The sequence below is a fragment of the Ambystoma mexicanum genome, chromosome 4p (genome assembly GCF_040938575.1).
Source record: "Ambystoma mexicanum isolate Mex_15411 chromosome 4p, UKY_AmexF1_1, whole genome shotgun sequence".
Taxonomy (NCBI): domain Eukaryota; kingdom Metazoa; phylum Chordata; class Amphibia; order Caudata; family Ambystomatidae; genus Ambystoma; species Ambystoma mexicanum.
This window is the reverse complement of record NC_090927.1, coordinates 225131623-225159417: the sequence shown is the minus strand read 5'-3', so window position 1 is coordinate 225159417 and position 27795 is coordinate 225131623. Positions and strand designations below refer to the sequence as shown.

Below are 27795 nucleotides of genomic sequence, written 5' to 3'. Positions count from 1 at the left end.
TTAGACGCAGAGAGTGGAGAGAAAACATCCTTCTTGAAAAACTTGTGTAAGATACTTTTGCTTTATAAAATATACTTTTACAAATATACAATCCATAGATTGTATATTTGTAGAGCTGTTGGAATACTGGACCTTTTTGATAAGAATCTGTTTTACAGTTACAAGGGATGCCTGTTTTTCAGTATTTTGATTGGGAAATGCAATGGCCCAAAACTCCATTTAAGGGACAGACCGTTAAAGCATTATTTGTACCTTCACTTTGAGGCACCTTATCAATTCTGACCCTCTTAATATTTAGTTTACCACCGTTATCCTGACTCGTTATTGTTTTGTTGAAACACATTTGTAAACAAACACTTAGCACTTATCATATTGCCCACCTAAATTTCTGGTAACCCGAGTGGCTAGGTGTCGAGACACGGCAGCCTCTCCACAGCTGTCTGACTTGTATCTGGTTCTTTGCCATCTTCAAAAGATCCTATCTAATCTGCTGGGTCTGGCTCGACGTGTTCTGCAATATTCTTTGATAATGATCTATCTATCTGCCATCGCCATATACAGGAATAGACCAGGGCACATACCCTTGTTCACTGTTCCAGTGGTAAAAAGTACCAGATGGTGCTGCTTTGCAAGTTTCCGAAGGTTCGCAAACCAGCACAGCATAGGAACTGTTCATTATGCTGTTGAAGATGATTTGACCTCCATATGAACTAATGAATTTCGCAAATCAAGAAGGGGTCTTTCATCCTGGTCATCACATCCATGGGGAGAGTGTCAGAGCTCCAAGCCCTTTCCACGCAGAAAGATTTCATGAGATTCTACAGGGACAAGGTGGTGCTGAGGATGACCCCTTATTCCATCCCTAAGTGGCGTCAAGCTTTCACATGAGCCAGAGGATGTTCTTTCAGAACCCAGCCAGAGCAGCAGACCGAGCACTACACACTCTGGAAATTAAAGAATAAGAGGTAAAACAACATGGGATGTCCAAATGTTTTATATTTAATTTTCATAATTCTTTAATTCAGAGCAGTGCCAAAGTGTGGTGGGACCCCCCCTCACACCTCCATTAATACACACCTCATAACCCACACCTAAACAAAATCATACCCTTTCCCAAACATACTATCTGTACTTTTATATATGTATGTATATTGTAGGTGAATTTCTTGGCGATTAACATTCTTCACTGAAACATGTTTGTGGTGAATATTCTGCAATGAAATCATTACCCCGCAGTTGATGCTCAGAGAGCTCTGATTTTTTAAAAAATACTTATTTTGAAGATGACAACATATAGTGATGCAGAGAAATTAGCACTGCATCAAAAAAATTAAGTAGAGAACTTGATAACAATGATATCACATTGATAAATATATGGTAATGGCATCAAATATATACAATATATGACCAAACATTATCCACAAGGGATTGTGAACCTCAGACGCAAACCAGAAAAATCATCTATAAGTTTGCTCCAACAAAATATTAGTCTTTGTTTCAGAGACCTTATAGAATGTCTTTAGAGAAGCATGTATGAGAGTTAAAATGTTAATGTTATATCCAGTTGTACCAAAAGGGACACATCTGATAAAAGCAGAAGGGTTTGCTTTTATTGCTAACAAGGTTGGCTTTGAGGATCTCTAAGGAAATGTTGCTTTTTTAAAGACATGCCGTAGAAGTCTGGAAAATATGTTATCTCTTCAATCCCTAACAATTCAGCAATCACAAGTCTATCTGGGAACTATGTAAAACCACCAGTGGAAGCTTTTGGGAGACGTGTAGCCTCCCTCAGCCACTGCTGGACTGGTGAAGAAGGCAGTACTCCTCTTCTACTATTCATTGAAATCCGGGGGCTGGGGACATGATTGTCGCTCTTTATTACCTGCTATAGTTCTGCATCTTAGAAAAACAAGAACATGGATGCCATACCGCACTCCACCACCCACGCTGTGACATAGCACTGCCAGTTTCACCCGAACTGTATTCCTGGATGCCAGACCACCACCTTCCCTCGCCCCAAGACAAAGGGAGCACAAACATCTTTCTCACACAACCTCCTTTTATAATTGATAGTGAATGCACATCCTGAGAGTGGGCCTGTTTTACAAATTGTATGCTTTAGACTCTTCTAGACTCTACGTGCTCTGATAGAAAACCTCAGTGCTAAGGCCCACTTTGATCTTTCAGAGCATTGAAATTGTGGGCCATATTACAGAATAAATATCATGGCGGGCACCATTTAATTGTGTTGGGTTATCTTTTTCTTTGTGCTACCCACTCAATTCATCAATCTTACAGAGTAGACCTTTGTCCCACAGTTCCATAATCAAAGGGCTTTCCACCTCACAGCGCTTAAAGGCCATAACGCTGACAGAAGGTGCACTGTACGTGTAGATACACATATCAAATAACATAACATAACATGTCATCATGCTAGATAAGGCTACTGCTTCTGGAATATGCGTTACTACAATGTCTTTTCTAATTAGTATTCAGTTCAAAAAGTAATTTTCCCTTTAATTTTAAAACTGGATCTTGAATAAGGATGTGCTACTATAAGTCACGCCATTATAGGGACATAACTTAGGACAGCGGATACAACAAATTTGTAGTGTGGAAAAACCGTGGAGGTAAAGATTTGAAAGATGAAGTTAAGATCATAACACTTTTTTCCTTTTGTTTGCTACAGGTTCTAAAGTTTGATGCCTATTTCCAGGAGACAGTTACTTTATCACAGGAAGAAAGTTACAGGGTCCGTAACGTGGGTATTTATTACTACCTGGAAGATGACAGCATATCTATAATGGAGCCCGCTGTCGTGAACTCTGGCATCCCTCAGGGCAAGTTTATGAAACGTCAGAGGCAGCCCAAGAACGATTGTGGTGACCACTATCATTGGAAGGACTTGAACATAGGCATCAACATCACCTTGTATGGAAAGACGTTGCGCATTGTCGACTGCGATGCATTCACGCAGGTAAAGTTTCAGTATTCAAATCCTGATTCATGTATGCCAATGATCTCTGCTCCATTTAAACTGTATATTTATGGAACATCTTCTCAGGGATTTTCAGGCAGTCGTTCTGTTCCTTCAAGAACCAAATAAAAGTCAACAACCCTGAAGTGTCACTTTATAAAACAACATATTTTCTGTTTGCAGGCAAGTCACTCCATTAATTATGGACTTGGAACATTGTATCAACCATTAAATACTTTGTAGGCTTGATCTTTGAAGGCAAATAAGACTTGGCCAATACAAATTATTTTTTATTTTAAAGCTATATCTCTCAACTAATCAGTGGTATCACAATTTTGCAATATAACTTCTTTCGTTTTTAGTAAGATAACCATTACAATTGTACAACTATCATCATCATAGACATTTGAATGTACATCTATTACATCAATTTCACAAGAAACAAAAGCAATATGATAAAGGATGAAGGAGATATAACTTGGAGGTATAGCAAATCTTCAGGAAGAAGAAACCAAACCATTAAGCTAATAGAATCAGACCGATATTTGACCAGTACCAATCACTACTTCTTAATTGGAATATACCTGCCCCATTTCCACTGCACTAATTAAGCAATAATAATGGAACCCGGCACCATTACCTGACCAGTAATGCCCCATAACAAAGTTGTTTATGACTTTTAGCACCCTGACACGCTTTCTGGGGTGCTATAGTTTTTTTTTAAGTTGAGAAATGGTACTGTTGCCCGTTCTCGACTTTAGAAAACCTACAAACTGAAAGGGCCACCATGAGCATAGGGTAGAAGGGAACTACGTGTAGTCCCTTCTCCCTTTCAATGGCAGCCACTGCCATGGATGAGAAGGTCCGGAATAGTGAATGTTCTGGGACTGACCGGGGTAAGTGGGCTGTGGTGGGGAGGGGAGTGGGTGGGCAGTGGAAAAGATGAGTGGCCAGGGGAAGGGCGCACATGCACTGAGGACTTACCTGCCTAGCAGTAAAGATGGCGGCCTCCCGCTCGGAGGAGGCTCAGAATGTGGGCAATAACATGAGCTGTAGCCCACATTCTGAGCTTCCTGATTGGGTGAGAGGTACCCTGACCTACCCTGCCGGGTGGTAATAAACATTTCACGCCAAATCAGAATATTTAACTCAAAACAACTGATAAGGAAGGGTGTTGCACAACAGAATGGGTTCAAAGATTATCCATGGTGGCCATTGTTTCTATAATTTCTTTTAATCAGAAACACATTTATTTCATAATGCTTTCTACCTGCACTAGATTTGTATTTGATATTTTATATGTCACTGTTCGTCTCACAAAAGGAATTGAAAGGGAGACTCTTTAAACAATGTTAAATGGGTTTCATTAGGAAAGTGCAAGTAAACCATCAGAATAGAGTAGTTTAAGCACTAATGTTTGCAATGTTTGTTAGAGTTTATTCATAATTATTGTGTCCAGTTCTTGAGTCTAAATATCCTAAAGGATAAAAGCTGATCAGAGACTGTCCAGAAAATATCTAAAGGTATCGCATGTCTAAGTCTTTTGCCTCCATTGGTCTTGCATCCATTTGAATGATGCTCGTATTATTTTCCAGAGATCCTTTTTGAAAAGAGTATTCATCAAACATTTACAAAAGTTGGGTGCATCCAGAGCTTTAAGCTCGGATTTTGGAGGGACAGTCGCCTGTAAAGAAAATATCATGGGTGTGGCACTATCTTAATGGCTTAATGTTAGATTATTTTTTAGGCCAATATGATTTTAAAGAGAGGCAGGTGAAGAGGAATATTTGATAGTCATTTAAGTTCATAGGGGGTGTAATTACAGAGGAGCATCAGCGTTAATGCAGGACTTCTATTTGCGTCACAATGGTTTTATCACTCATTCTGAATAACGGCAGAGACTAACATGGTTTTAATTGGCAAAGGGGATTTCTGCCCCAATGCTGTGCCATTCGCCAATGGTAAGTATAGTCACAATGTTAAAGGTATGACCAAAGTTGAAGATTGGACCTTGGATTCGTGATCCGTTTGGTTGCCTTTGGAAGAGGGGGCTGAGTGGACAGTATGTTGCGGTTGAATATCTTCAGACGTTTTTGACTTCAGGCACACATTGCAGATGAGGTCTAAGTTCAGAGGCAGCAGTTTCCAGTTTGATGAAACCTTTACTGGCCAAATTAAGTACTCAGGGGAGTAAAGACTTTCAAGTGCTATACCCATCCCTGTACTACAATTGGGCCAAATAGTGTCTTAGTCATAAAGATAAAACAGGTAGAAAGTTAATTGTATAACTCCGTGGGCCTCATAATGATCCTGCCGGTCCGGAAACAACAGTGGAGGTAAATTGGCAGCCACCGTTGTTTCCGGACCAGCTGATTCTGAGTTCTGCAGGCGGGAGGTGTCACTCCTGCCAGGTCTGACCTGGCGGGAGTAACGCCACCTGCCTGCAGGCGGAAATGGAAACACTGGCTCCGTCATACAAGGAACCAGTGTTTCCATTGTCCCCATTCCTAATGGGGACAATGGGATTCATGGAATTACTCCTCCGGAATTACCGGGGCACTGGGGTTGTAATGCCCCGGTGATTCCGGCTATCACAGAGGTGGAATGGTATTTCGGGTCCGGCGGCAGCCTGCTGGGTTTTCCGGCACAGCTACCGCTGGACTCGTAATGAGGCCCTATGTCTCTATATTGGTAGCATGGGCAAAGAGCAGAGTCCCCATAGGATGTGGATCAGCAGTGAAATCAATCAAAGGACAATAATATGGAAAGTACCAAATAAAAGAAACTGTCAAAGAAAGATTTAAGAACAACACTTAACCCCATCCCTTTAAAGCCGGTTCACAGATAAAGCATGCTAGAGATAAAAAGACTGTACACTTTGGGTATTTTAGTGCAGGAGGCAAAACAGTGCAAACAAGAATGAATAAAACAGTGAAAACATGAAGTGAAATTGGTTAATTTTAAAATGTCTTTTTGGGAAAGGTATAAAGGTTGGACCTAACTAGTCTCTAGCGGCTAGCCCAATGCAAACAGACAGAGAGTAAAGTACCTAAAATGCCTTTGAATGGGACATCTAGTTCCCAGGTTCACTACCTTTGTCTCTTTAAGCAGGTTTCTTTGCGATTCTTCTTGTAGTAGAAGCCTACTATTTGGTCCATGTTTCTTGATGAGGCAGGTGGTGCATGCTCAGGAGGCAATGAAGTGCATGGGGCACCAGGTTGTCCAGTCAGGGTTCCAAATGCAGCTTTGCTATCTCCAGAAAGGTTACTTTTTTCTCTGAAGAATAATTGTTCAGCACGGGTAATGCTTTCGACTTAAAACCTGCTGTGGGTTCCATTACAGGTTTCCTTGGGGCATCGGGGGCCCCCTTTTGCTTCTTCCCCAGCCCGGGAAGGGTTCCAAAGTTACTTGCAAGAGGATTTCCATGACCGAGGCAGTGGCTTCCTGTGTACAAGTATTCTTGGGGCAAGCATGCTTCCGATCAGTGGCGTCGCTAGGGGGTTCTTGGGGGGGCCAGTGCCCCCCTCTGAAGTCCTGTGCCCCTCCTTGTGCCCCCCCTACCTAAGGCGTGCAGTGACCATGTTCTCTGTTCGTGATTTTGTGACACTCACTGAGGCAAATGTCTGCATATCACACGCTTGCAACCCCTCCCATCAGAATGTAGCCATGAAACTGCTAATGATGGGCCATTAGTCACTGAATTGTTTCGTGCCTGCATTTTGATGGGAGGGAGGGGAGCTGCGTGGGGTGTGGGTAGTTGGTGTGCACAAAAGCCTCTCTGCAGGAGTGCTTGTGACGCCACCAATGGCATACCGAGGGCCCCCGCAGCCCCCACGGTTCAGGGGGCCTGGGAGGGGGTCCCACTTTGAGAAAAAAAATGAAACACCCCCCCCCCAAAAAAAAAAGTTTAGTTTCTTTTTGAAATCACTCTGCATTCATAAAGAAATGATTTCTTTAACAAAACTCATTTCTTTATTAAGGCAGAGTGACTACAAAAAGAAACGTTCTTTTTGAAGTCTGCCCTCCCCCACCTCCCCCAGCCCATGACATGGTAGGCATGGTAGACCCTAGGCTCGAGGCTTCCATGTCATGGGGTTGGGGGGGATCCCTATGACTTCAAAAAGAAATAGGGACTCATTACAGCTATGCCGGTCTAGAAACAACGTGCACACTTAAATGTATGGGTGGCTTCCTGAGTGTGCCTGTATGGTGAAAGGGTGCACACTTAAATGTATGGATGGATGGCTGGGTGTGCGTGTGTGTATATGGTGAATGGTGACTGTGCTTATGTTCAGGGGTGCAACAAAACCTACATTTCGGGTGGGCTAATCCTTCAAATGTTGGTAGAGGCGCTAACTTCACGAGCGGTGGGGAGGGGAAAACGTATTTGTGTGGGGGCATCTAACTTCTTTACGCATTTTAATGAGACTATTCTAGTGCAGCTTCAATGTTACACGCAGTTAACTCTCTCCTTTAAGTCTAAAAGCACCCAGCTATGGGCTACTGTGAGAATGAGCGGTCTCCTGTTGCCTCTCCACCCTACCAAACACTTCCCTGGCATGCAAGTACTAATCCCACATCACAATTTCAATTGCCTAAAAAATGTGGCGTTTGAAGGCAAGTACTAACAGTGAAATGCTTTACATTGGTAATTTCTGGGCCCTTGTTAACAGTGAAACCCAGGTGCCGTTTAACATCTGAGTCCTATTCTGTCCAGCAGCTGCTCTAAAGGTCAGCCAGGTCGAGTCAACATAGCACAAAATTTCAGAGGGGGGGTGCGTAAGCACAGTCAACTCAATGGTGTTGCACTACTACTTGTGTTTAATGCATCGATTACTTATTGGTAATCTTCATTACTCCTAGCCCTTTTCTTCCTCGTCCCAGTACTTATGCATGAGGCAGTACTTGTGTATGAGGCACTCTGTCTCATACACAAATACTGGGGCGAGGAAGAGGTACATGGCGGTAATTTCTGACTTAGCTACCTGTAATCTTCATTACTCCTAGTCCCACTCTTCCTCACCCCAGTACTTACCTATGAGGCAAAGAGCCTCATACGTAAACTCTTGGACAAGAACGAGGGACGTGGAGGTAATTCTGGGCCAAGGAGCTGATTTTGGAGGTTGGGGTAGGGGGTGGGAGAGGAGAGGTGTGGAGGGGTGGGATTGTGTGATAAATCATAATGGTTGTCCATGTCCAGGCTAAGCAGGCATGATATGTGGCATTAGTGGCTAGAGAGGCATTTCGGTGCAGTCAGTCTAGTCATTCCTCAGTTTGGTATGACTTTCTTTAAACTGGGCATTTCTGATAAAGCAGTCCTGCTAAGTGTAATTACCGGGATAGATTGGCATTTCAGTGCTGCCAGTCTAGTAATTTCTTACTGCCGCATTGCATATTTTTCTGGGCATCTGTGATAAAATGATATGATATGATATAAGTCATTTATAACGCGCCCGTACATAAGGCGTGACAAGACAAGGGAGGGAAGATAGACGGAGGACAAGACAAACAATCTTACTAGGCCATGTGCCATTCAGATGGTGCAAGTGCGAGAACGAGAAGTGCAAGGGGAAAGGGAGGAGGGGAGGGAAAAACAGGGGAGCAATGCTCTGAGTAGGTGCAGCCAGGGCAGCACGGCTCTGGGTAGTGCAAGGAGAACAAGGGATTTCAGGGTTACAGTTACAGCCCCTAAGTGCATAGTAGACCCGGAGGCAGTGAAAGGGTAACCGATCAAGAAAGTGCCTGGACTCAGAGAGACTCTGAGGGTAGCCAAGCAACCAGTCGGTACAGCAGACAGGTAGGTCAGCAGGGGAGGGAGAGAGAGAAAGCAGAGGAGAAGAGGAATGTTTTGAGCTGCTTCCGAAACAGCAGGTGGTCTGCCTCAAGTTTGAGAGGAGCAGGAGGCCATTCCAGAGGGAGGCACCTGCAGAGGTGAGAGATATACCCCCACTATCTGCCTGGAGAAGGGTCTAACCCTTAAAGAGTTGGAGGTAGCTGAGCAAAGGGCTCGAGAAGGAAGGGATTTTGGAAGAGAGCGTTGGATGTAGTGCGGGCCATGGCCCCAGAAATCCTTGCAAAGGGTCTTGAACTTGATCCTTGCCGCCACTGCGAGCCAGTGGAGAGATTTCAGGCTGAAGAGATATGATCCCTGGGCTTGAGGCCAAGGATAAGACTTGCAGTCTTGTTCTGGATTAGTTGCAGATGACGGAGAGTAGAGGCAGGCAGATTGAGAAAGAGGCTGTTGCATTAGTCCAGCCTAGCGAGAGCCAGTGCTCCGGATACAGTAAGCCTCTGGTTGAAAGTAAGAAAGGGAAGAGCCCCTTTGAGGAGGAGCAGCTGCTAGCGGGACATCTTGGCGACGTCGGAGATGTGAGGAGAGAAAGAGAGAGTGAAGTCCAAGATAACACCAAGGTTTTTTGCCTCTCAGGAAGGCGAAGGAAGGGGGCCCAAGGTGGGAGGCCAGAGTGAGAGAGGGAAAGCAGGGGCAGGGGGCCCAATGAGACGGATCTAATGGCATTAAGGTAGAGATCGTTGGAGGTGTACCAACCTTGAATCGTAGATAGACATTCAGGAATGAGCGAGAGAGGAGAGGAGGCTGAGGGGAGCCTGAAGGAAAGCTGATTCATCCGCATAACACTGAAAGTTAGAGGAGAAGGCAGAGATCAGGTGAGACAAAGTGTCCAGTAGAGGTTGAAAAACCAGGGTGAGAGGATAGACCCATGGGGAATGCCACAGGTGGGGAGAGGTGGCGGAGAGAAAGGAACCAAGTTGGACCTGAGAGGGGAGGGGTAGTCCAATAGGAAGGCGATCAGTTACTACAGGGCCTGATCTGTGATGCCCAGGTTCTCACGGAGTCGATTGATCAGGATGGCGTGGTTGACCATGTCGAAAGCTGAGGAAAGAATGAGGATGAGGATGAGGACAGAAGGAATGCTTGAATCACAGTTAGTGAGCAGATCCTCACAGGTTTTCAGGAGAGCATTTTCCGTGCCTCTGGCAGCTATGAAGCCAGACTGATGGTCATGGCGACAACCAACAGATTCAGTGTGGAGAGTAAGCTGGGAGATGGCAAGCTTTTCCAAGAATTTGCCCAGGAAAGAGGTAATGGAGAATGGCCGATAGTTTGCTGGGCAGTTAGGATCGGCAGACGGCTTCTTGAGGTGTGGGTGCACAAGGGAGTGCTTAAGAGGAGAGGGGAATGTTTCAGTGGCAAAAGAGTGATTACAGAAATCGCCCAAGGCTGGAGAGAGGGAGTCAATCTGGTCCTTGATGGTTCTGGAGGAGCAGGGGAGCACCTGCTTGGATGAAATTTTCATAGATCGGACTTGTCTAGAAACCTTTTCAGGTGTTGTCAGAGAGAAAGAGGAAAAAGTAGGATAAGAGGTAGAGATGGCCAAAGGAGGCCGAGAGAGGAAGAGGGAGAGCAACAGGAGATAGCGGACAGGATGTCCTGAGATTTAGTGTGAGGCCAGAGATGTACACAGGGCCTGGGAGGGAACAGGAGAGGTAGAGACCGCAACAGTATTGACCATTTCCTTCCAGATTGTAAAGAGTTTGGCCGTGTTGTTAGAGGCCGTGGAGACGCAGGCTTTAATGTGTACTCTCTTCTTGATGTGTGTTATTGCTTCGACTGGCATTTTGGTGCAACCAGTGGAGGTATGTCTAAATGTGGCCTGGAATGCTTTACTGTAATGTTATTACGTGTCTACACTGGTCTACATTGTGCAGTCAGTTGGACGTGTTTTGATTGTGGCATGGCATTTTTAATAGCAAAGCATTAATATTCCTGTGCACTGCTGGTGACTTGCACGTATTGGATTGGTGTTACGCTACAAAACAATTGCAAACACTATGGCTTCATAGCCAAATGTTTTCATAAAATTGTGTTGTATATTGCATTAAAAACACATTTATATCTTTCTCTTAGTGCAGTGTGCGGCATACCCCTTCAGCAGCACGCTTGTGCGTATTGTGCAAGCGTGATAATCTAGGCCGGCCTAGAGTGTGATGCGAGCCGTGATTTGTTGCCGAGTAGGGGGGGAGCCGTGGGAGGGCCCTCGTCATGGCTCGCAGGAGGGCCCCCACATTTTGTGTTACGCCACTGCGTCACTCATTACCTTGCATAGGCTCCCCCCTACTTTTGCCTGTGCCCCCCTACTTTTGTCTTTGGCCCACTCTGTGCCCCTCCTAAATTTGATTCCTGGTGACGCCACTGCTAACAAATACATTTTGCTTGTATGGAGTGGCAGAATTCCCAATGGTGGTGGGATGCTTCCATCTTCCTGCCCCATCTACACAAAGTGTTGGGGTGTTTTATTCCCTCCTACAGAACGGCCGATATTCTTTCCATTTCACAATGTCAATCTTCAGCAGAGAAACTATTCTTTGAATGAGTCAGTTGCATTTCACAACAGGCCTAAACATTTAGGGCCTGATTCTTAGAACATTTTCCTATGGGATTGCACCATTATAAAACGCATCCATGAATCAGGCCTTAATGTACAGTACCTTTGATTTTAAATGTTCATAGTCCAGTGCTGTTACTTGTTTCAGTCTCAGCCGAAAGATTATCAAATGAATGAACATGGAGTTGAAACACTCTTTTCCCTTTCCACAGAAGCGATGATACCTACTTGTGTGCATACTCATTTCCAAGCTTCTCCTTAAATTATTAACATTTGGCTGCCACTCCTGTAGCTATACAGTACTTCCATAAATATAGTGTATCCTGTATGATATTGTTTCTTTTTTTTAGAATCATGTGACTGTACTCTGAAAGTTATATATATCAATTACCAGTATGCTGGTAATTTTAGGCTAGTTTCCCTCTTTAATGTTGGTATCATGTGCCTGTACCATATGGCTTACACAACCTACACCTCTAATGGATTTTGTCCTCCCACGGATCTCCTGCGGAAGGAGCAGATCTGGTTCCAGGAAAGATTGTATGTTTGTGGGGGCAATCTGGGGGCCTTTTTAAGAGTGGGAGGCGGTACCCATGGGCTACTGTTTGCAGCGCACAAGCATCTGAAGTAATGCTTCACCATTCATTGAGATGCTGGGTTAACCTGCCTCCTACCACCACCTTGTGTACCAAGGACTTAAACGGTTTTGGTGCTGTGGCTGCAGCGTAGATTTGCCTCCATGTCCTCGTGCACCACGAGGTAGTCTTCTCTGACCTCTCTGAGCAATTCGTCTGTTGCAGTGGGCGAAATGCTTCTCCTAATGACTTAGCAGCTGCCTTGGATGCCTACAGTTTCTCAGACCTCTCACCAGCCTTAGAGCCAAATAGGTAGGAACCATCAAGCGGCATGTCTAAGAGCCTAGCCTGCACATCTGGGGCAAACCATGACTTGCGTAGCCACGCTAATCTCCTAGCAACCCTACCCCCCAATCAGAAGTGTATAACCCTGATTGCAGTGATTGGCACATAGTATTCTTAACATCCTGGACAATATTAAGGCGCCCTTCCCTCATTTCCCCTTCAGGAATATGTTGAGCTACAACATCCCACAGAGTGAAAGAGTACTTTGCCAAAGCGCACATAGCACTGTTGGCCTTCAGAGCCATATTCCCTGCCGAAAATACCCTATTTCCCAGGGAATCAAACTTTTGAAGCAGACATAGCTGCTTGAACAACTAGACTTTCTGGGGTAAGATGCTTAGAAAGATACTGCGGGTCTAAAGCTGAAGGTCTAAAGCTGAAGGCCTGTATTTTCTCGCCAGATCCTTATTCACTGCTGGTGTAGTGCCTGGCTTCTGCCAGTTGTTGAGGGCCCTGTTGTTTAAATCCGTATGATAAGGCATGACAGGATCCTTGAGAGGTCCCTTATCCAGGATATCCATCAGACCATCTTGCTCTACAGCTCTGACCAGACGACCCCAACCCAGGCGTTCTGTCACCTTAACCATGACAGAACTGTAAGATGCATCCGCATGACCAGCTGAATCAGGGGTGGCAAAATCCACTTCAGGTGAAGTGTCCAACCCACTGGCATTCTTTTAGCAGTCAACAAGATTCTGCAACCTGAAGTCATCAAAAAATGAGCTCTTCAAGTACATTTGGGGTACCAAATTCCATTCCAAAAGGAGGAGTATCCTCCTCTTCCTCCAATATGGAACCTATAGACTTAAAGAAGTCTTTCTTGGACAAAGGCTTAAAAACCTTTGATGGTTCCGAAGATAAAGTAGATGGCTTTGATGTTGCAGGCCTCGACATCAAAGAACTCAACACAGACTCTTTTGACTGAACAGAAGAGTGTGGCAGTGATATTTCAACTTTCCAAAGAATCCATCGACACCACTCGAGGGTGGTTCTCCGGCTCACTGCCTGGGCTCTTAGGCGTGCGAGTAGCAGTCTTTGATGACCTTATGACGGCCTTATGAGGCTAGATGGGGTCGGAAGCTTTCTTCAGTTCCTTCGAAGAGCCAGGAAAGGCCGCCTTCAAGAAAACCTCAAGCATTTTAGAGGCAAAATTCCTCCCATTGAGCCTTAGATGCCGATTTCCTAGGAAAGCTTTCCCTTTTCCTGTCAGGTGAGTATTAGGAAGTTGTAGGGGAGTGATGACATCTCTTCTTCGATCTTTTATGCAAAGATGACGATGAATGTCGTGAATAACTCCTAGGTCTGGATCGCTTGCCGTGTTTTGTGCGCTTCTTCGATCTCTTAGGAGAGATGTCCCCTCAAGCGTTTCTCATCAGACAATCTCTTTTTAGAAGGGGTGGTTGAAGGAGATTTGGATGCCGGCCTACCTAGGATGAGCTTGCCCTTCCTCTCCTTAAAGGCCTTAATGGTCATAGATTGACATGGCCCGCAGTCATCGACCTTATGATCCACCCCAAGACACCAGAGGCATATCCTGTGCATATCTGTAATTGACATTTTCGATCCACAGTCCGCACACCTTTTAAATCCCTTCTTCAGAGTTGAAATACTTCAGAGATAAAAGTCAAAGTGCAGTTGAAAATCGCTGAGGCAATCAAACTGTTCGAAGCATGCTGTGCGTGGAAAAACTGAACTGAAGCAACATGCGCAGTGCATGCTATTTATACCAATGTCGACGTCCCGGGCGCGAGCGGGGCGGAAGCCACAGAGGGACTTCGAGTCAACGACGCACAGCACCCCCTGCTGTCTTAAGTTTTCTGAAGCTGCAAGCAGGATATTGGGTATATCAGAGATGAGGAATCCATGGGAGGAACATTTATCAGAAAGAACATTACCAGGGGTAAGTAATTTGTTTTTTTCCTCCAGTAGACATAACTTCATGTAACATTCATGAAGAGCAATGGGCCACCTTTTAAAACGCAATGGGAACAGGTTATACTCTAATGAAATGTCATGTAGTAGTCCATGCCCCTGCATTACTAACCTGCTTGGGCTTTGATGGAGCACATACATTAAGACTTGACCTAAAATCAATTGGCTAGCTTCCTTTTATTACCAAGAACAGAGGTCTGAGTGAGCTTCGGTTCAAGCTGGATCAGAGTTCTGAGGGGGTCTGTATTATAAATAAGCTCTTAAAGTTGATCTTGTTATTATCGGAAATAGAACTCTGAGTGAATGGATCTGCCTGTTAAATAAAACAAAGACCAGTATGAGGTTTTGGTATTATTAGAACACAGTTCTGAGAGGGCCTACGTAATGTTAAGAGCATAGCTGTGCCTGTACTTGCTTATAATCCAGATCAGTGTCTGAGTGTTTTTGTGTATTATATCAAGGATAATTCTGAGTTAGCTAGTAAGGAGCAGAACTTTCAATGAGTCTGTGTGTCAAAAAGAGCACAACTCTGAGTAAATGTGAGTATTACGAGGATCAGAGTTCTTAATGACATGGGCTAATGTAATAAGCAGAGTTGTGAAAATATTTTTGATGCAGATGAAAAATGGGGGTTGAGGCTGTAAAAGATTAATAACATGATGTCAATATCATGCCTATTTTTAAAACTCGTTATACGTTGCATACATTTATTAAAACCTATATCATGCTTTCACAAAGACTCCAAGTCAGCTGTCCATTGTTTGGTTTATGATCATTTTCATTCCTAAACGGTCATTCTATGGAGAACTTGCTCCATGAGTATCATACCCTAACATACCAAATTTTACACATGCATGTGAAACTAATGTGTTAAAGGTGCTAATTCAGCACCAGATATGGGGGCACACATACCACCTCCGAGAGTAAGCAAGTGGGGATGGGGTAACTTTTAGGGGGGAAAAACACTGGTATGCAAACAAACTGCAGTCACACCATGAAAGATGGCCTCACGTGGGAAATGCGGGGGTAGGGATGCATCGTGTGTACCTTCGGCCCAAGGAACCATTGTATGATCAGCACATGAAAGGGAAATAATATCACGGGTAAACACATTCAGCAGGGATGCCCCCAGGATGGGCTTTGCCCAGGAAACCCCACTCTGAACACATGATCAACATCCCGCCAGGGAGGAGGGAGCCAGAGCTCAAGCTGCGTGTCACAGGCACACTGAAGCAGCTAAAACAACACTGGGTGATGTAATGACAAGGTGGCAAGCCACTCCTGCGGGCACTCAGGGGTAGAAGGAAAGTGGACTTGAGCTAGAGACCCGTTCACACGGCTACGAGTACCTATCTGCAGGTGGCTAGGGGAACGGGAAGCTGAACGGATTGGCGTTCCTAGGAGGACCAATCAAACAGTATGTATTTGTGTCCCTGGGAGGTGGCCAGCCTTCAGAGTATCCACTACAAGGTTTGCAAAGGCCCATATCTGGCAGGTACTGTGTTAATGTCTCCCTTCCCACCAGAAGCAGGGTGTCTCGTGTTCCTTTCGCAATGGTGCTGACCAATGGCAGTATAATAAAGTTCTGGCGGTCAGCACAAATGTTATTTTACTAATTGGAAACTGTTCCTGAGAGGGGTGAGAATCGATGTGGTGCCAGATGGGGAGGGGATGAGTTGGGATACTGTTGATCACTTGGGTCCAATCACGTTCTACTAACCTAGTTAGCTCTAAGAATATGACATAGTCTAACCAATTAATTTCTTGGGAAGCACGAGAAAATATGAAGAGTATGAGCTACAACTGTTTCTAATTCTTTGGCTATTGTAGTCGTAGTATAAAACTGTATGCCCAGATGTCAGGTCTCATCAATCAGTTCCCGGCCACTGTTCTGTTTGATTTGTGTTCGCCCAGCTGTAATAAACAGTGTTGTTTCTTGCCCGGTTTGTGCTCCTTTCTTGATTACGATTTTTATATGGTGAGATCAGAGGACCCCTGAGTACATTTTTGGAGGCCCCAGTGAGATCCTCAGTCCTCCCGATTGGGTGAGGGTATCCAGGGGCGTGGGTCTGGCGACCGCAGACCTAACCAACGCGCATCACTGAGGAGGCCCTGCAGGTGCTTAGTTTATGAAGGTCTGCCTGGTCCCAGAGCACCGCCCGCGCTCAATGGGGGGGTGGGTGGCTGCACTTGTGCTGAAGGCGTTGAACTGAGGGAACTCAAGGGTCTTTAGGATTTGCGTATAACCATGCAAGTACGCGCTGCATAGTAGTTGCATTCCCACAGCGTAGGAAAGATATATTTGTATGATGTTTAGGATGCATCCTCAGGACGGAGGACGATCGGCCATAGTAGTAGTAACATTTAGTACGTGCCACCTAATAGAGAGTGGACGCAAGTGTGGGCATGCCTGCATTAGAGCAGGAGAGGTGCGTAGTGTGTGGCAACCCCCATCTGATGGGAGTTGCGCATAGTACCGGCGGTTGTATAGTTGCGTCATTGGGATAAGAGTTGGTTCATTGAGTTTTTTCTCTCTGTTCTGCGGCTATAGAGAGGGACACGTGTGGTAGTTAGCGTTGTCTTATGGTGTGGACTCATGGTGGAAGAGTCAAAACCAGGAGGTACCTTATGTAAAATAGCGTGCTTGGCATTTTAGCGACAGTTGTGTGCAGACTGCGCAGAGGAGGCAAACCGCCTACCTATTTTTCTAACATAGGGCATGGTGAGCCCGTGGAGAGGGCCGTTGGAAACTAACACTGAGTGAGTGGTCGGGCCTGGGAGAGGGCCAGTGTGACGAGTGTAGTGCTGAGGCGGGCCTGCGAAGAGGGCAGAGTGAACGCTGAGCTAGGTGAGAGTGGGAGTGAGTGCATGTGTAACGGGAGGAAAGGGGGAAGGAAATACAAGGTAGTGGGGATCAAAAACAGGAAGGAGGTAGGGGAATAATGGTCTATTTAGATAGCCCCCTGGACCACATGTGCCAAAAATTGCCCTAGTATTGCGATAAAATATTAAAGTACAACTTTCAATGGGCCCAGGAGACTGCAGGTCAGCGTTTCCATGCATGGCCAGGAAAGGGAACCTTTGACAGTAAAATAATAGAAAATATATTCTCATATTGGTTAACAAAATACAAGCGCTCCAAGTTGAAAAGTAGACAGAACAGGCACTAGAAGTTATATGAAAAAACAAAAGGGGAAAAAGTGAAAAAGGAGGAATATGATGCCATGGGAGGGAGTGGACAAGCTCTGCACCCCCACCCTATGGTGTCGACCCATCTTTACGGTCCGCCGCGGGGTAGATCAACCCCAGGGAGAAAGCTCAGGAGGGGATGGTACAACAAAGACGGGGAAAAAGGACAGAGCCACACGACGGGAGGAGCTGAACACAAGGGGAGAAAGGAAATACCCAGCGGACATAGAAAAGAACATGCAACAATAGGTGGACACTCTCAATGAGGCACAGAGAGTGATGGAAAAGGAAGTTTGGATGAAAAGTAAGGGAGATAAGGGTGAATGGGTATCAAGGAGAATATAATTCAAGTTAGATGAAGAGGAGAAAGACGGGAAGAGCAAAGAAGCGACAAGAGATGGCGATGACGATGCAGCCTCAGATGAAGGACTGCTAGAGGACGATTGGAGTGATGGAGTGATGGTGTTACGCTCACCTGGTATCCACAGGGACGCCACCCAGCCGGGTTACTCACTGGTATGCTTCTCAGCTTTGCCCTGATGTGGTCTGCGGGGAAGGTTCTGCCTGAAAATAAAGGAGGACTGTGTTCAAGACTGACCGACTGGGGTAAATATCCTCCCTCCACCCCCGTATGATTTCAGTCCCTCTGGCGCCCTCTCCTCACCTTGTGGTAGAATTAGGTGTGCTTTCCGTCCTGCCTTCTTTGTAGGGGCGCGTTGTCTTTCATGGGCAAGTGCGGTCCAGTTACTTCACTGACGCCGGCCTGTTTGATATTGTCCAGGTAGGTCTTATTGCTGTTCTTTAATTTTGTTGCTATCCTGCATGCCTTTCTTTGTTTAAAATGTCTTTTTTCTCCCTTAGGTATGCAGAGCTTCAGCGCGGCAAACTGGCTTGGTTGAGCCCCGCTGGTAAATGATGGCGCATTAAGAGCGCTATGATGCGGTAAGTAAGCGCGATGCGCAGCGCTGCGAAGTCTTGCCTTTGCTAACCTGTGTTTTCCTTCCTTGTAGGTCGCGGTGGTCTTCAACACGAGTGGAATGTCCGGAGTGGTGCCAGCCGAGAGTCGACCAGCCAGGTAAGCCTTTTGAGCAGTTCGTAATTTGTAAATGTCTCTACTGCTTTCTTTAATCTTGCCTCCATCTTCCTCTTTCAGGTCGTTCTGTCCGGGAGGCGTGTAGATTCGAGGAAGCTGTTCTCAGTAGCTGCAAGTGTTTAAAGATGAAGACTGCAGGTAAGATGCTGCTGCTAATGATGTTCCTTTTGTCTCCTTGCAGGTTCTGCTTCTCCGAGGTTCGAGGGAATAGCTGGACACGGTGAGCGTCACGTTGCAAGCTGTAAAGTAACGCGAAGTGGGTTGTCTTGCTCGGGTGTGGTTTAAATAGCCCCAACAAAATAGTCCAGGTAAAGTAGTCCCTAGGCTACCACACCCAAAACACTAGACCGCATAGCTTGGTTCTTAGGAACCAAGCTATGGGGATGCCTCCATGTTGGCTGACAATTCAATAAAGTAGTTCCCAAGCACATTGTTTTTCATGGTGTATGAGCCTGGCGCCATAGGCGCCAGGACTGGCCCCATGAGGGCTTTCGAAGAGGATGCCAGGCTCTAGAGGCCCGAGTCCTGACTCCGCCTGGCCAATGGGTTTGCCAGAAGGGGTTTTGGGCGAGGGTCTTGACAGATGGGGATAGTGGCGATTGGATGCCTCATGAAACAAAGCGGAGGAGGAGGAAAGAGCAAAAGCAACAGGACAGTGACGGGAGCGACAGGGACTGGTTTACCTCCCTCCGCAGCAGGGTAGGGAAGGTGAAAATAGGAACCACAGTGGGAGGAGGAATAGGTCCAAAGACATGAGTAATGCCATTACTACAGAAAGTGAATGGGTATGCGCATCATGTGCCATGGCAAACGATGGACAGAGACAATCTAATATGCAGCCTGCCCTCCCTCATGGCAGGAGCCAGTAAATGGATACAGATGCTTGAGAAAAAGACAGCAGGGGTGACTTTAGCAATCGGGGACATGAAAGGTTTATTCACAGGCAATCATAAGAGAGCAGACAGACAAAATATGGAACCAGGCAGGATACAAAGGGGTGACTTTAAGCACAAATGCTTATGACAGAGCTCCAATTAATAACCGTCGAGCACAAGTTTGGGAAGTTCTGAGAAGTGTGTATCCTGACAGTTATGCCCTAGGGACAGTAATGGCTCATAAAATGAAAAGCGATGATGACCCAGCAGACTATATAAAATGGGTGCAAGACCTGTGCACACAAGAGACAGGCAGGTCGTGGGATGAACGCATACCCTTGTGCTATCATATATTGATAAAGGAACTGCCGACAGAAGTACAGGCATCATTGGATAAGATTGTGGGCATCGATGCTACGGGCCGGCCGGAAATACAGGCAATGATAGTGCATTATTGTAAACAAAAACAGGAAAGTGAAAGACATGCAGCAGAAAATGCTGTCAAGGCAGAAAATAAACCAGTGCAGAATAAACAGGCAAAATACACAATGGAAGGGGCAATTCTAGTGCCAGACACTGCAGCAGTGCCGCTCACACCACAGGGAGAGTTTCCTGTGGCAAACATGCCACAGCAGGGGAGTTAACATATAGCCACAAAACACAGCATAATGTGGAACACCACCACAAGGGAATTATGCCACAGTGTGATATGTTCCCATGGGAAGAGGGTACCCACAGCGAGGAAGAGGAGGATATAGATGAGCAGGGTACAGGGTCTTAGAACTATGTTATATATGCCACAACATGGGGCACCTGGCATGCACCTGCTCTTTCATGCAGCAAGCACATGCACAGGCGTTCATAGTAGCACAGCATAGGGGTTTGGTGCAGTACAGCCGCAGTAGCAGCAGATGCAGCTTCTTCCAGCACAATCACAAAAAGCATAGATGCCCATGCAGCAAGTTGGGATGCAGATACAAAGAGGGACAACGAATGGTGGGGTAGCAGCCCCAGCAGTGGCACAACATTCAGCAGGGGTGGCAGGGACCAAGTGGTGCTGGGACAAAACGAAGTGCCCCACTACACCAGGGTCAGCGTTGTAGGGGGAAATCCTTTTCCTTTCCCACCAAGTAACACACAACAATAGGGGGGCCCACAGAAAGCCTGAGTATGTCGAGTGCTAGCAGTAACTGATGACACCGAAGAAAAACCTGAGGTAGCAGTGGAAATAGGACCAAGAGAATGTTCCTTTCTTATGGACATTGGAGCAACCAAATCCTGCATTAGAGAGGGGGAATTCCCATTATCAAACAAGGCGATGGATACGCAGGGCTTCCCTGGGGTGGTGGTCACAGTTCCAATTACAAAAGATTTACCACTAACAATAGGGATGCAACACATTGTAGCGCTACTACTATACTCCAAACACACTCCTATCAATATATTAGGGAGAGATTTGCTCAGAAAGCTGAACACAACAATATCATTCACAGAGCAAGGGATAGTGTGCACCACAACAGGCATTTATTACACATGCTTGTCTGCACTCCTCTTGACAGCGCATGCAAAAAGCACCCTGCAAGCACAGCCCTTGTATCCAAGCATGTTCCTGTACGGGTTTGAGATCCTATTAGGAGGTGTCCCAGGAATACAGAGGAAGAGAAATAGCAGGGGCTGACATGGTTTATATTGACGGCCCGTGGAGTATAGACATGGAGACAGGAAGGAGACATACTGGAGCGGTGGTAGTGTGCATCATAAATGGGGAATATGTAATAGCATCCCAAAAGTGACTGCCCTCACCCTACTCAGCAGAAACAGCAGAATTGGTGGCAATGATCAGTGCATTAAACATGATGGACGGACATGCTGCTAACATTTTTTCTGATTCTGCCTATGTTACATCATCAATACATTCAGAGTTAGCACAGTGGGAAAGGAGAGAGGGTTCATAAGAAGGGACGGGTCCTCTGTGCAACATGCGTAGCTGTTCAAACAGCCAATTGACGCCTTAAAACTACCGGTAGAAGTGGCGATAATAAAATGAGCTGCCCACATAGGTAAACAAGACCGAATATCATTATGAAATTAAATTAAATGGCCGACAGAGCAGCAAAAGAATCTGCCTACCTACCTGAAGGAAGTATAAGAAGGTATCTTGGGCCAAAAGAAAGAACCCCACTTATGGCAGCAGAAAGGAAGGTGGGTGGGGAGGAATAGAGAGAGGAGAGTTTCAACACAATACCTATTGTCCAAATTATAGAGCTGCAAGGAGAAGCACCAAAAGAGGAAAAAGATGTATGGATACAGCGTGGGTGCTCACTCTCGCCCAGTGACTTGATATGGAGACAGGATAGCACCAGGAGCCTGTAATACCCAAACAACTACTAAGTGTAGCACTAGAACAGCTACACTTCCCCAACCATGCATTTAAAGAAAGTATAGAGGCACAAATGAATGAAGAATGGTATGTGCCGAATCTGCATGCAAGAGTGGCGGAGTTCAGGGGAAACTGTGTGACATGGCAACAATTTCTGTCTGGTCATACTTTGAAAACCATCCAGGGAACAATACCTCGGCCGGAAGGACCGGCACTTGCATATCAACTATGTTGACATGCAAGAAAGATGTGCCTCCTATATAAGTATATGATAGCAATTGTCTGTTCATTCTCACGCTGGCTTGAGGTGGCGCCTTGTACAAAATATGACGCAAAATCCGCAGCCAAATTCTTGGTAAGGGAAATATTTCCAAGATGGGGAGTATATGAAGAGATAAGGTTGGATAGTGGCCAGCATTTCTCCAACAACCTTTTTGATGAGATGATGTGTCTTATTGGGATAAAACATAAGCTTTGCACAATATATTGGCTGCAGGTGAACGGGTTTGTTAAACGGCTCAATGGCTTACTTAAAGAACGTTTGGCAAAGCTAACCTCTTTTTGGTGCCAAAATTGGCTTTCTTGCCTCCTCTTTGCTCTTTTTGTCCTCCGTAACTCATCCAGTGAGGATCACCACTTGGCGCCACACAAATTTGTAAAACAAAATCGTGTGTTGCCACACGATAGCCCCATATACACTCCTAAGGAACCTAAGCTCCAAGTCTGTAGTAAATACAAGGTCAAAAATATAAACAATAATTTGTTAACTTTACGAAAAGAAGTTCACTATCCTCAGAAGGAGGGAAGTATTCAGTTATGTATAAACCATTGAACTACTAAGTCTGTATCTTTGACTTTACCAGACATAAAAAGAATCAGTTTCAGAAAAACAAAGTATTTAATTCGAATGATCAAAGCATCTTTCTTTGAACAATTGTTATCCATTTCACACATTACAACATATTCCAAAACCAAAGAAACGTCTTTTTATAAACAAGACCGCCTTCAGTCGGCGTGAAATCTCAACATTAGCGACACAAACACAATAATTATGTCAACCAAGGTATATTTCATGCACATCTGCAATGGTTCTCTTGACTAATGTTCACAACATCCACATTTAGTCATGTGAGAAAAGTCTTGGTTTGAATGTAAATTGTCCCAAATGGCACCAATCGTTCTGTCAACGCGTTTCGGACTAAGTAAAACTCCAGCATCAGGGCTAAGGTTACTAATGGTTCCGATTAGTCAACGTTTTCAGACCGTAGATTCCTAAGGGTAAATGTAAAAAGGGGTTGTTGTAATAACCGTATTTGGATCAACCAGTATCTCGACCAAAAAGACTAGATTTCCACGAACCTTTTTGTTCCTTAGGTCGGACTTGTTACTGGGACTTAACCGCACTCGGTGTAGGGATACACTGGAGTGCAGTATAAATACGCCACAGACGAATAGACTCCAAACACTCAGGAATTTAAGAGAACCAATTTTTAGGTGATTTAAAATCCAAAGTTCTGATGTGCTGTTAATCGCCAGGTAAAGCTACACCGCTATTAACATCCATATCACAGCTGTTTTAAACATAGCACCAGTGTTCCTATAGGTGTGTAGAAACTTCATCAAAGGCCAAGCGCTGGTCACCATTCGTGTTAAGCACAATAGGCTGACCGGACAAATAAAATCGAATTTATGAATTCATATTTTTTCATATATTTTCAAGGTGAGGAACTTCATTAGCACAAATGTGCATTTCGAGTTCACAAAGAAGAACACCTAATTCAGTTTGCACGGGAAAGAAACACAGAGTGCACTATCAGAAAAGTGAAAGGTGAATTTGAGGCACCAACCAAAGGATTCACGAGTAAACATTATTCAAAATAAATGCCCTAAGGGGGCACCGTCATGGTGGGCCAACAATTACATAAAGTTCAGGGACCTAGATTATGTCAATAACACGTTACAAAACTTCCTCTTACCTCGCCAGGTAGAGCGCTGCAACCAAACACCAGATGCAAATGAGCTGCGCTCTAACCCAGATGTTCATATAGTTGCCATGAGGATACGACGCATGCGAATAAATGCTGCATTCCGCCATCTTGGTGTGGGATTTACGTGTGTAAGCTTCTGACTTCCGTGTCTGCAGCTTGCCGCTTGGATGTCCATCGCTTGGTCCATCCAGAAGCAGAGGCAAGACCTGGAAGTCATGTTGCTAATATCCCTGTGCGGGACCTAAAGGTAGCCAGATCGGAGAGGAGTCTCGTGTGCACGTTATCACGGGGGAAGTGCAGATCACATCTGCTCAAACCTCCATGGCTGCCAGTAATAAAGGATAGCATACTTGCCATCCCATTATTTGGGAAGATAGAGAAGATTGTCAAACAAGTAAGTGGCAGAAAATCAAAAGTTAACAATCAAAGGTTAGCTATTCATAAATCAGACCCAAATATGACTAACTCTTTCAAAGCCAGGTGTTTGGTATCCAGAGTTAACTTTGTTAGAATGTGAGGGCCAGAATATTACTTTGGACACATGACGTTTTACTTTGGACATTCTGACATCCGACCAGCCCTAGGTTTTGTTTTAGGTAGGGAAACACCCCACAGTGTAGGGACAAAGAGGCATTTCCCAAAATCCTTTTCTTTTGTTAATAAAAGTCTTTAACCAAAACCATGACTCTGTTGTGTCCGAGTCTCATTCCTGGCTCCTCACAGTGCCCTCTAGTTTGTAGATTGCTAGGAGGTATTCCAAGCCAAAACGATATGCCAGTTGTGACAAGTCCACAACCTGTTTCTGAGGGTTCTGGATGCAGAGGTCACAGGAGCCTTATTCCTACATCTGTGATGCTGGGCCCAGATGGGGTATATGGAGGAACCCCTGGACTAGCCCCATTGCTTAGTTCCATAGCAGAGGACTGTCACATGGAGCATGCCCATGATGAGTCTTTCACTTTTAAGGGATGTCGCTGTGTATATTGTGCAGAGCAGTTCTGATGCCCAATGTGTTAACATCACATACTCTGTTTGTTTGACCGGATAAGAAATGAAAAGGTTGCAAGCCTCACTGTGGCTTGCAGGAATGTTTGATTTCAGCTGGGGAGCTTGCAGGGCAGCGGGGATACCACAGCATTCTAGCGGTGGCATCCTACATAAGTGTCAACAGCACACAGTCAGTTCCAAGACCGGAGATGAGGGCTATGAAGGCTTGGGTCCTGTTACACTGCGATTCTACAGTTTTTCCAGGTGACCAAACAAGCACCTTTAGTGAACCCATCACAACCCCAAACCTATAACTGCTTGCAGGCGGACTCTTTCAGGACAAACGTGGCCTATAGAGAGGTGCAAGGATTCTATAAAAGCAGCAAACAGAGGTGGTTGGCAGAAGTTGTGAAGAGGGTAGTGGAACGAGATGAGGGTGGAAAAAAGACCGGAGAGGAAAATGGCAGGATCTGTGAGGAGGGGACTCAAGTAAGTCCTGATGAGGGTAGTGAAGGAAATGCTGGAGAGAAGGTAGGGGAGGAGATGTGACAAGGGAGGAGGAAAGACTATTGAGGTGGAGGTCTGGTGGAATATGAAGAGGGAGGCAAAGAGGATTATTGTGGAGGAGGTGTTAGGATGTTGGGAGAAAAAATCAGAGAGATTCGACATGGAAATGAAGTAGGCCTCTGAACGGGAAGAAAAGGAACAAGAAGCAGTAGAAAAAGCCATGATCCGCATTTCCTGGTGGAAGCTCTTTATTGGTGACAATCTTTACTGAACCCCTGTTTCAGCTCTTTGCAAAGTCGAGCATAAGGTATATGTGGGCCTAGAGGTCCCTGGATAGGCCCCCTGCAACATCAGGAAACTAGCTCCCTCTGTCCCTGGTCCCCTTCTGTTCTAACGTATCAGGCGCATTTACAAACCGTAGGACTGTGAGTGACTGGATTTATTGCCCTCCCCGGGGAAAGGATCCCAGATTTAGATTTGGTGAGCTAAGAACGTTTTCCTCAAGGAGACAAAAAGAAACCTTCCTCTTGTTGTTGGGCATTACTTAAAGTTGTTTATTTGGCTCATTCCTGGAATTGCCGCTGATGAATCCAATTCTAATGATACCTCTCTGTTTCTGCCTGTTATTGATCCTACCCTGTTTCATAACAGATGGTGCCAGAGATAAGGGTCAATGGGGGCTGACCTGAAGACCCCCTCACATTATTGAAATCCGGAAGGGGCTCCCAGAGGACCAAGATCTGTTTTAAGGCAACGCAGCCTCACCCAGGTTGACCATTATAGCATAGCTAGTGTTGACATGCTGGCACTGGGTCAGACCATTGTTTTCACAGGTCTGAAATGCCAGTTGTATGGGACATACTGGAGAATTACAGCTACGTCTGGGATGGCCATACATTATGAAACAGCCACTGGAGGCTGGAGTGGTATTATCAGGGTATCATAGTATTGTATAACTGTGGCGGGATGCTCTAGCAGTCACCCCAGCTATTAGCAGAGAACACCTGGGCCCATCAAAGTCTCCCCACCACAAGAAAGGAAGACTCAGCCATGGGGCAATGTTACTGGGCCTCATTACAAGTACTCCGGTCCGGAATTAACACTGCCGGTAAAACCATACCGGCACCGTTTCCATGTCCGCGCAATCATGACCCGCGGCCCCGGTAATAGCACCACCCTAAACCGCCACCGCGGAAATAGGGTTCCCGTTAAGTCCGTCTGCACGGAAACCCCTCCGTTACCGTCAACACGAAACACCGTGAGCATCACAACTAGCGCGGACACGGAAATACCGGCAAAAAAATGGCGGAAATACCGTGATCACGGTGGCGGAACCGCCGCCACCGCGAACATGGCGTTATACACTGCCTGCTGAACTGAATCAGGGCACAGGTGCACCAAATCAGCCCAGCTGGACCTAGCAGGCCACTGGGAGCCCACAAAAGGGCCACACCCAGCCCAACACAACACAGAACCATGCAGGCAGCAGGTCTAGTAGCACTGGGACTGGGCCTACTCAACCAACAGGCAGCACTGCACATGGTGGCAGTAATGGCGCAGAGGAGGAGGAGGCGTAGGCGGCAACCAGCCAACCCTGCAGCTATGGCAAACCCCATTGCCCAGCCAGCCCGACCCCGCCGCCAGCCACCAATACCACGCATCAGGGCCTCACCCTGGAACCTCACCCCAGGACAGATCCACACCCTATACCGGCTGGACCGTGCAACAATCCTGCACATCACCACCATGATCGAGGACAACATCAGCAGCCTAATTGACACCCCCACCGCCATCCCCCCCCCTCTTGAAGGTTGTCTCAGTTCTGCATTTCCTTGGCACTGGCACCTATCAACACACGGTTGGTGAGCTGCACGGCATATCACAACCGTGTTTCTCAAAAATCCTGGTACAGGTACTGGATGCCCTGTTGCGCCATGTGTCGGAACACATAGCCCTACCCCGCGCCCTCCCCGAGGTCATTGCCACCAAGTTGGCCTTCCATGCCATAGCAGGCATGCCAAATTGCATAGGCGCAGTTGACTGCACCCACGTCGAGCTGACAGTTCCACATGCTATTGAGGCGGTGTTCCGCAATAGGAAACAGTATCACTCTTTGAATGTCCAGATGGTTTGTGATGCCATGCAACTGATTACACACTGCTGCGCACGTTTCCCAGGCTCATCACATGACTCAATGGTACTGCGGAATTCCACGGTGCCACGGTACATGGAACGCTATGCCGGACAAAGCACATGGCTATTGGGTGAGTACAGCTGACGATGCTACAACCCTGTCGGAGTGGTGTGTGTGTGTCCAGGCCAATGAGCATTGTGAGTGTGCCGCTGTGACCGCACATGCATCACCCCCCTTCCATCTACCAAATACACAGCGGATGCCAAACATCATGAAGGAAGACATGACAGGGCACCACAATGTGCCCGTGCACACGCTGCCACAGCCAATCCCGTCACTGTCCCATGAACCCTGTGCCACTGCAGACACCCACCCTCAATTGAAACACTGCCCCAAAAAGCACGAGAG

General features: G+C 46.0%; 1 protein-coding gene across 2 annotated transcripts in view; it reads left to right on the top strand.

The window, feature by feature from the left end:
- Window positions 1-27795, top strand: part of EFHC1 (EF-hand domain containing 1) — a 285060-nt gene that overhangs the window by 66141 nt on the left and 191124 nt on the right. For both annotated transcript variants that reach the window (XM_069605742.1, XM_069605741.1), the window contains exon 3: window positions 2690-2977. In XM_069605742.1, the coding sequence (XP_069461843.1) occupies window positions 2690-2977 (288 nt within the window). The remainder of the gene's footprint in view (window positions 1-2689; window positions 2978-27795) is intronic.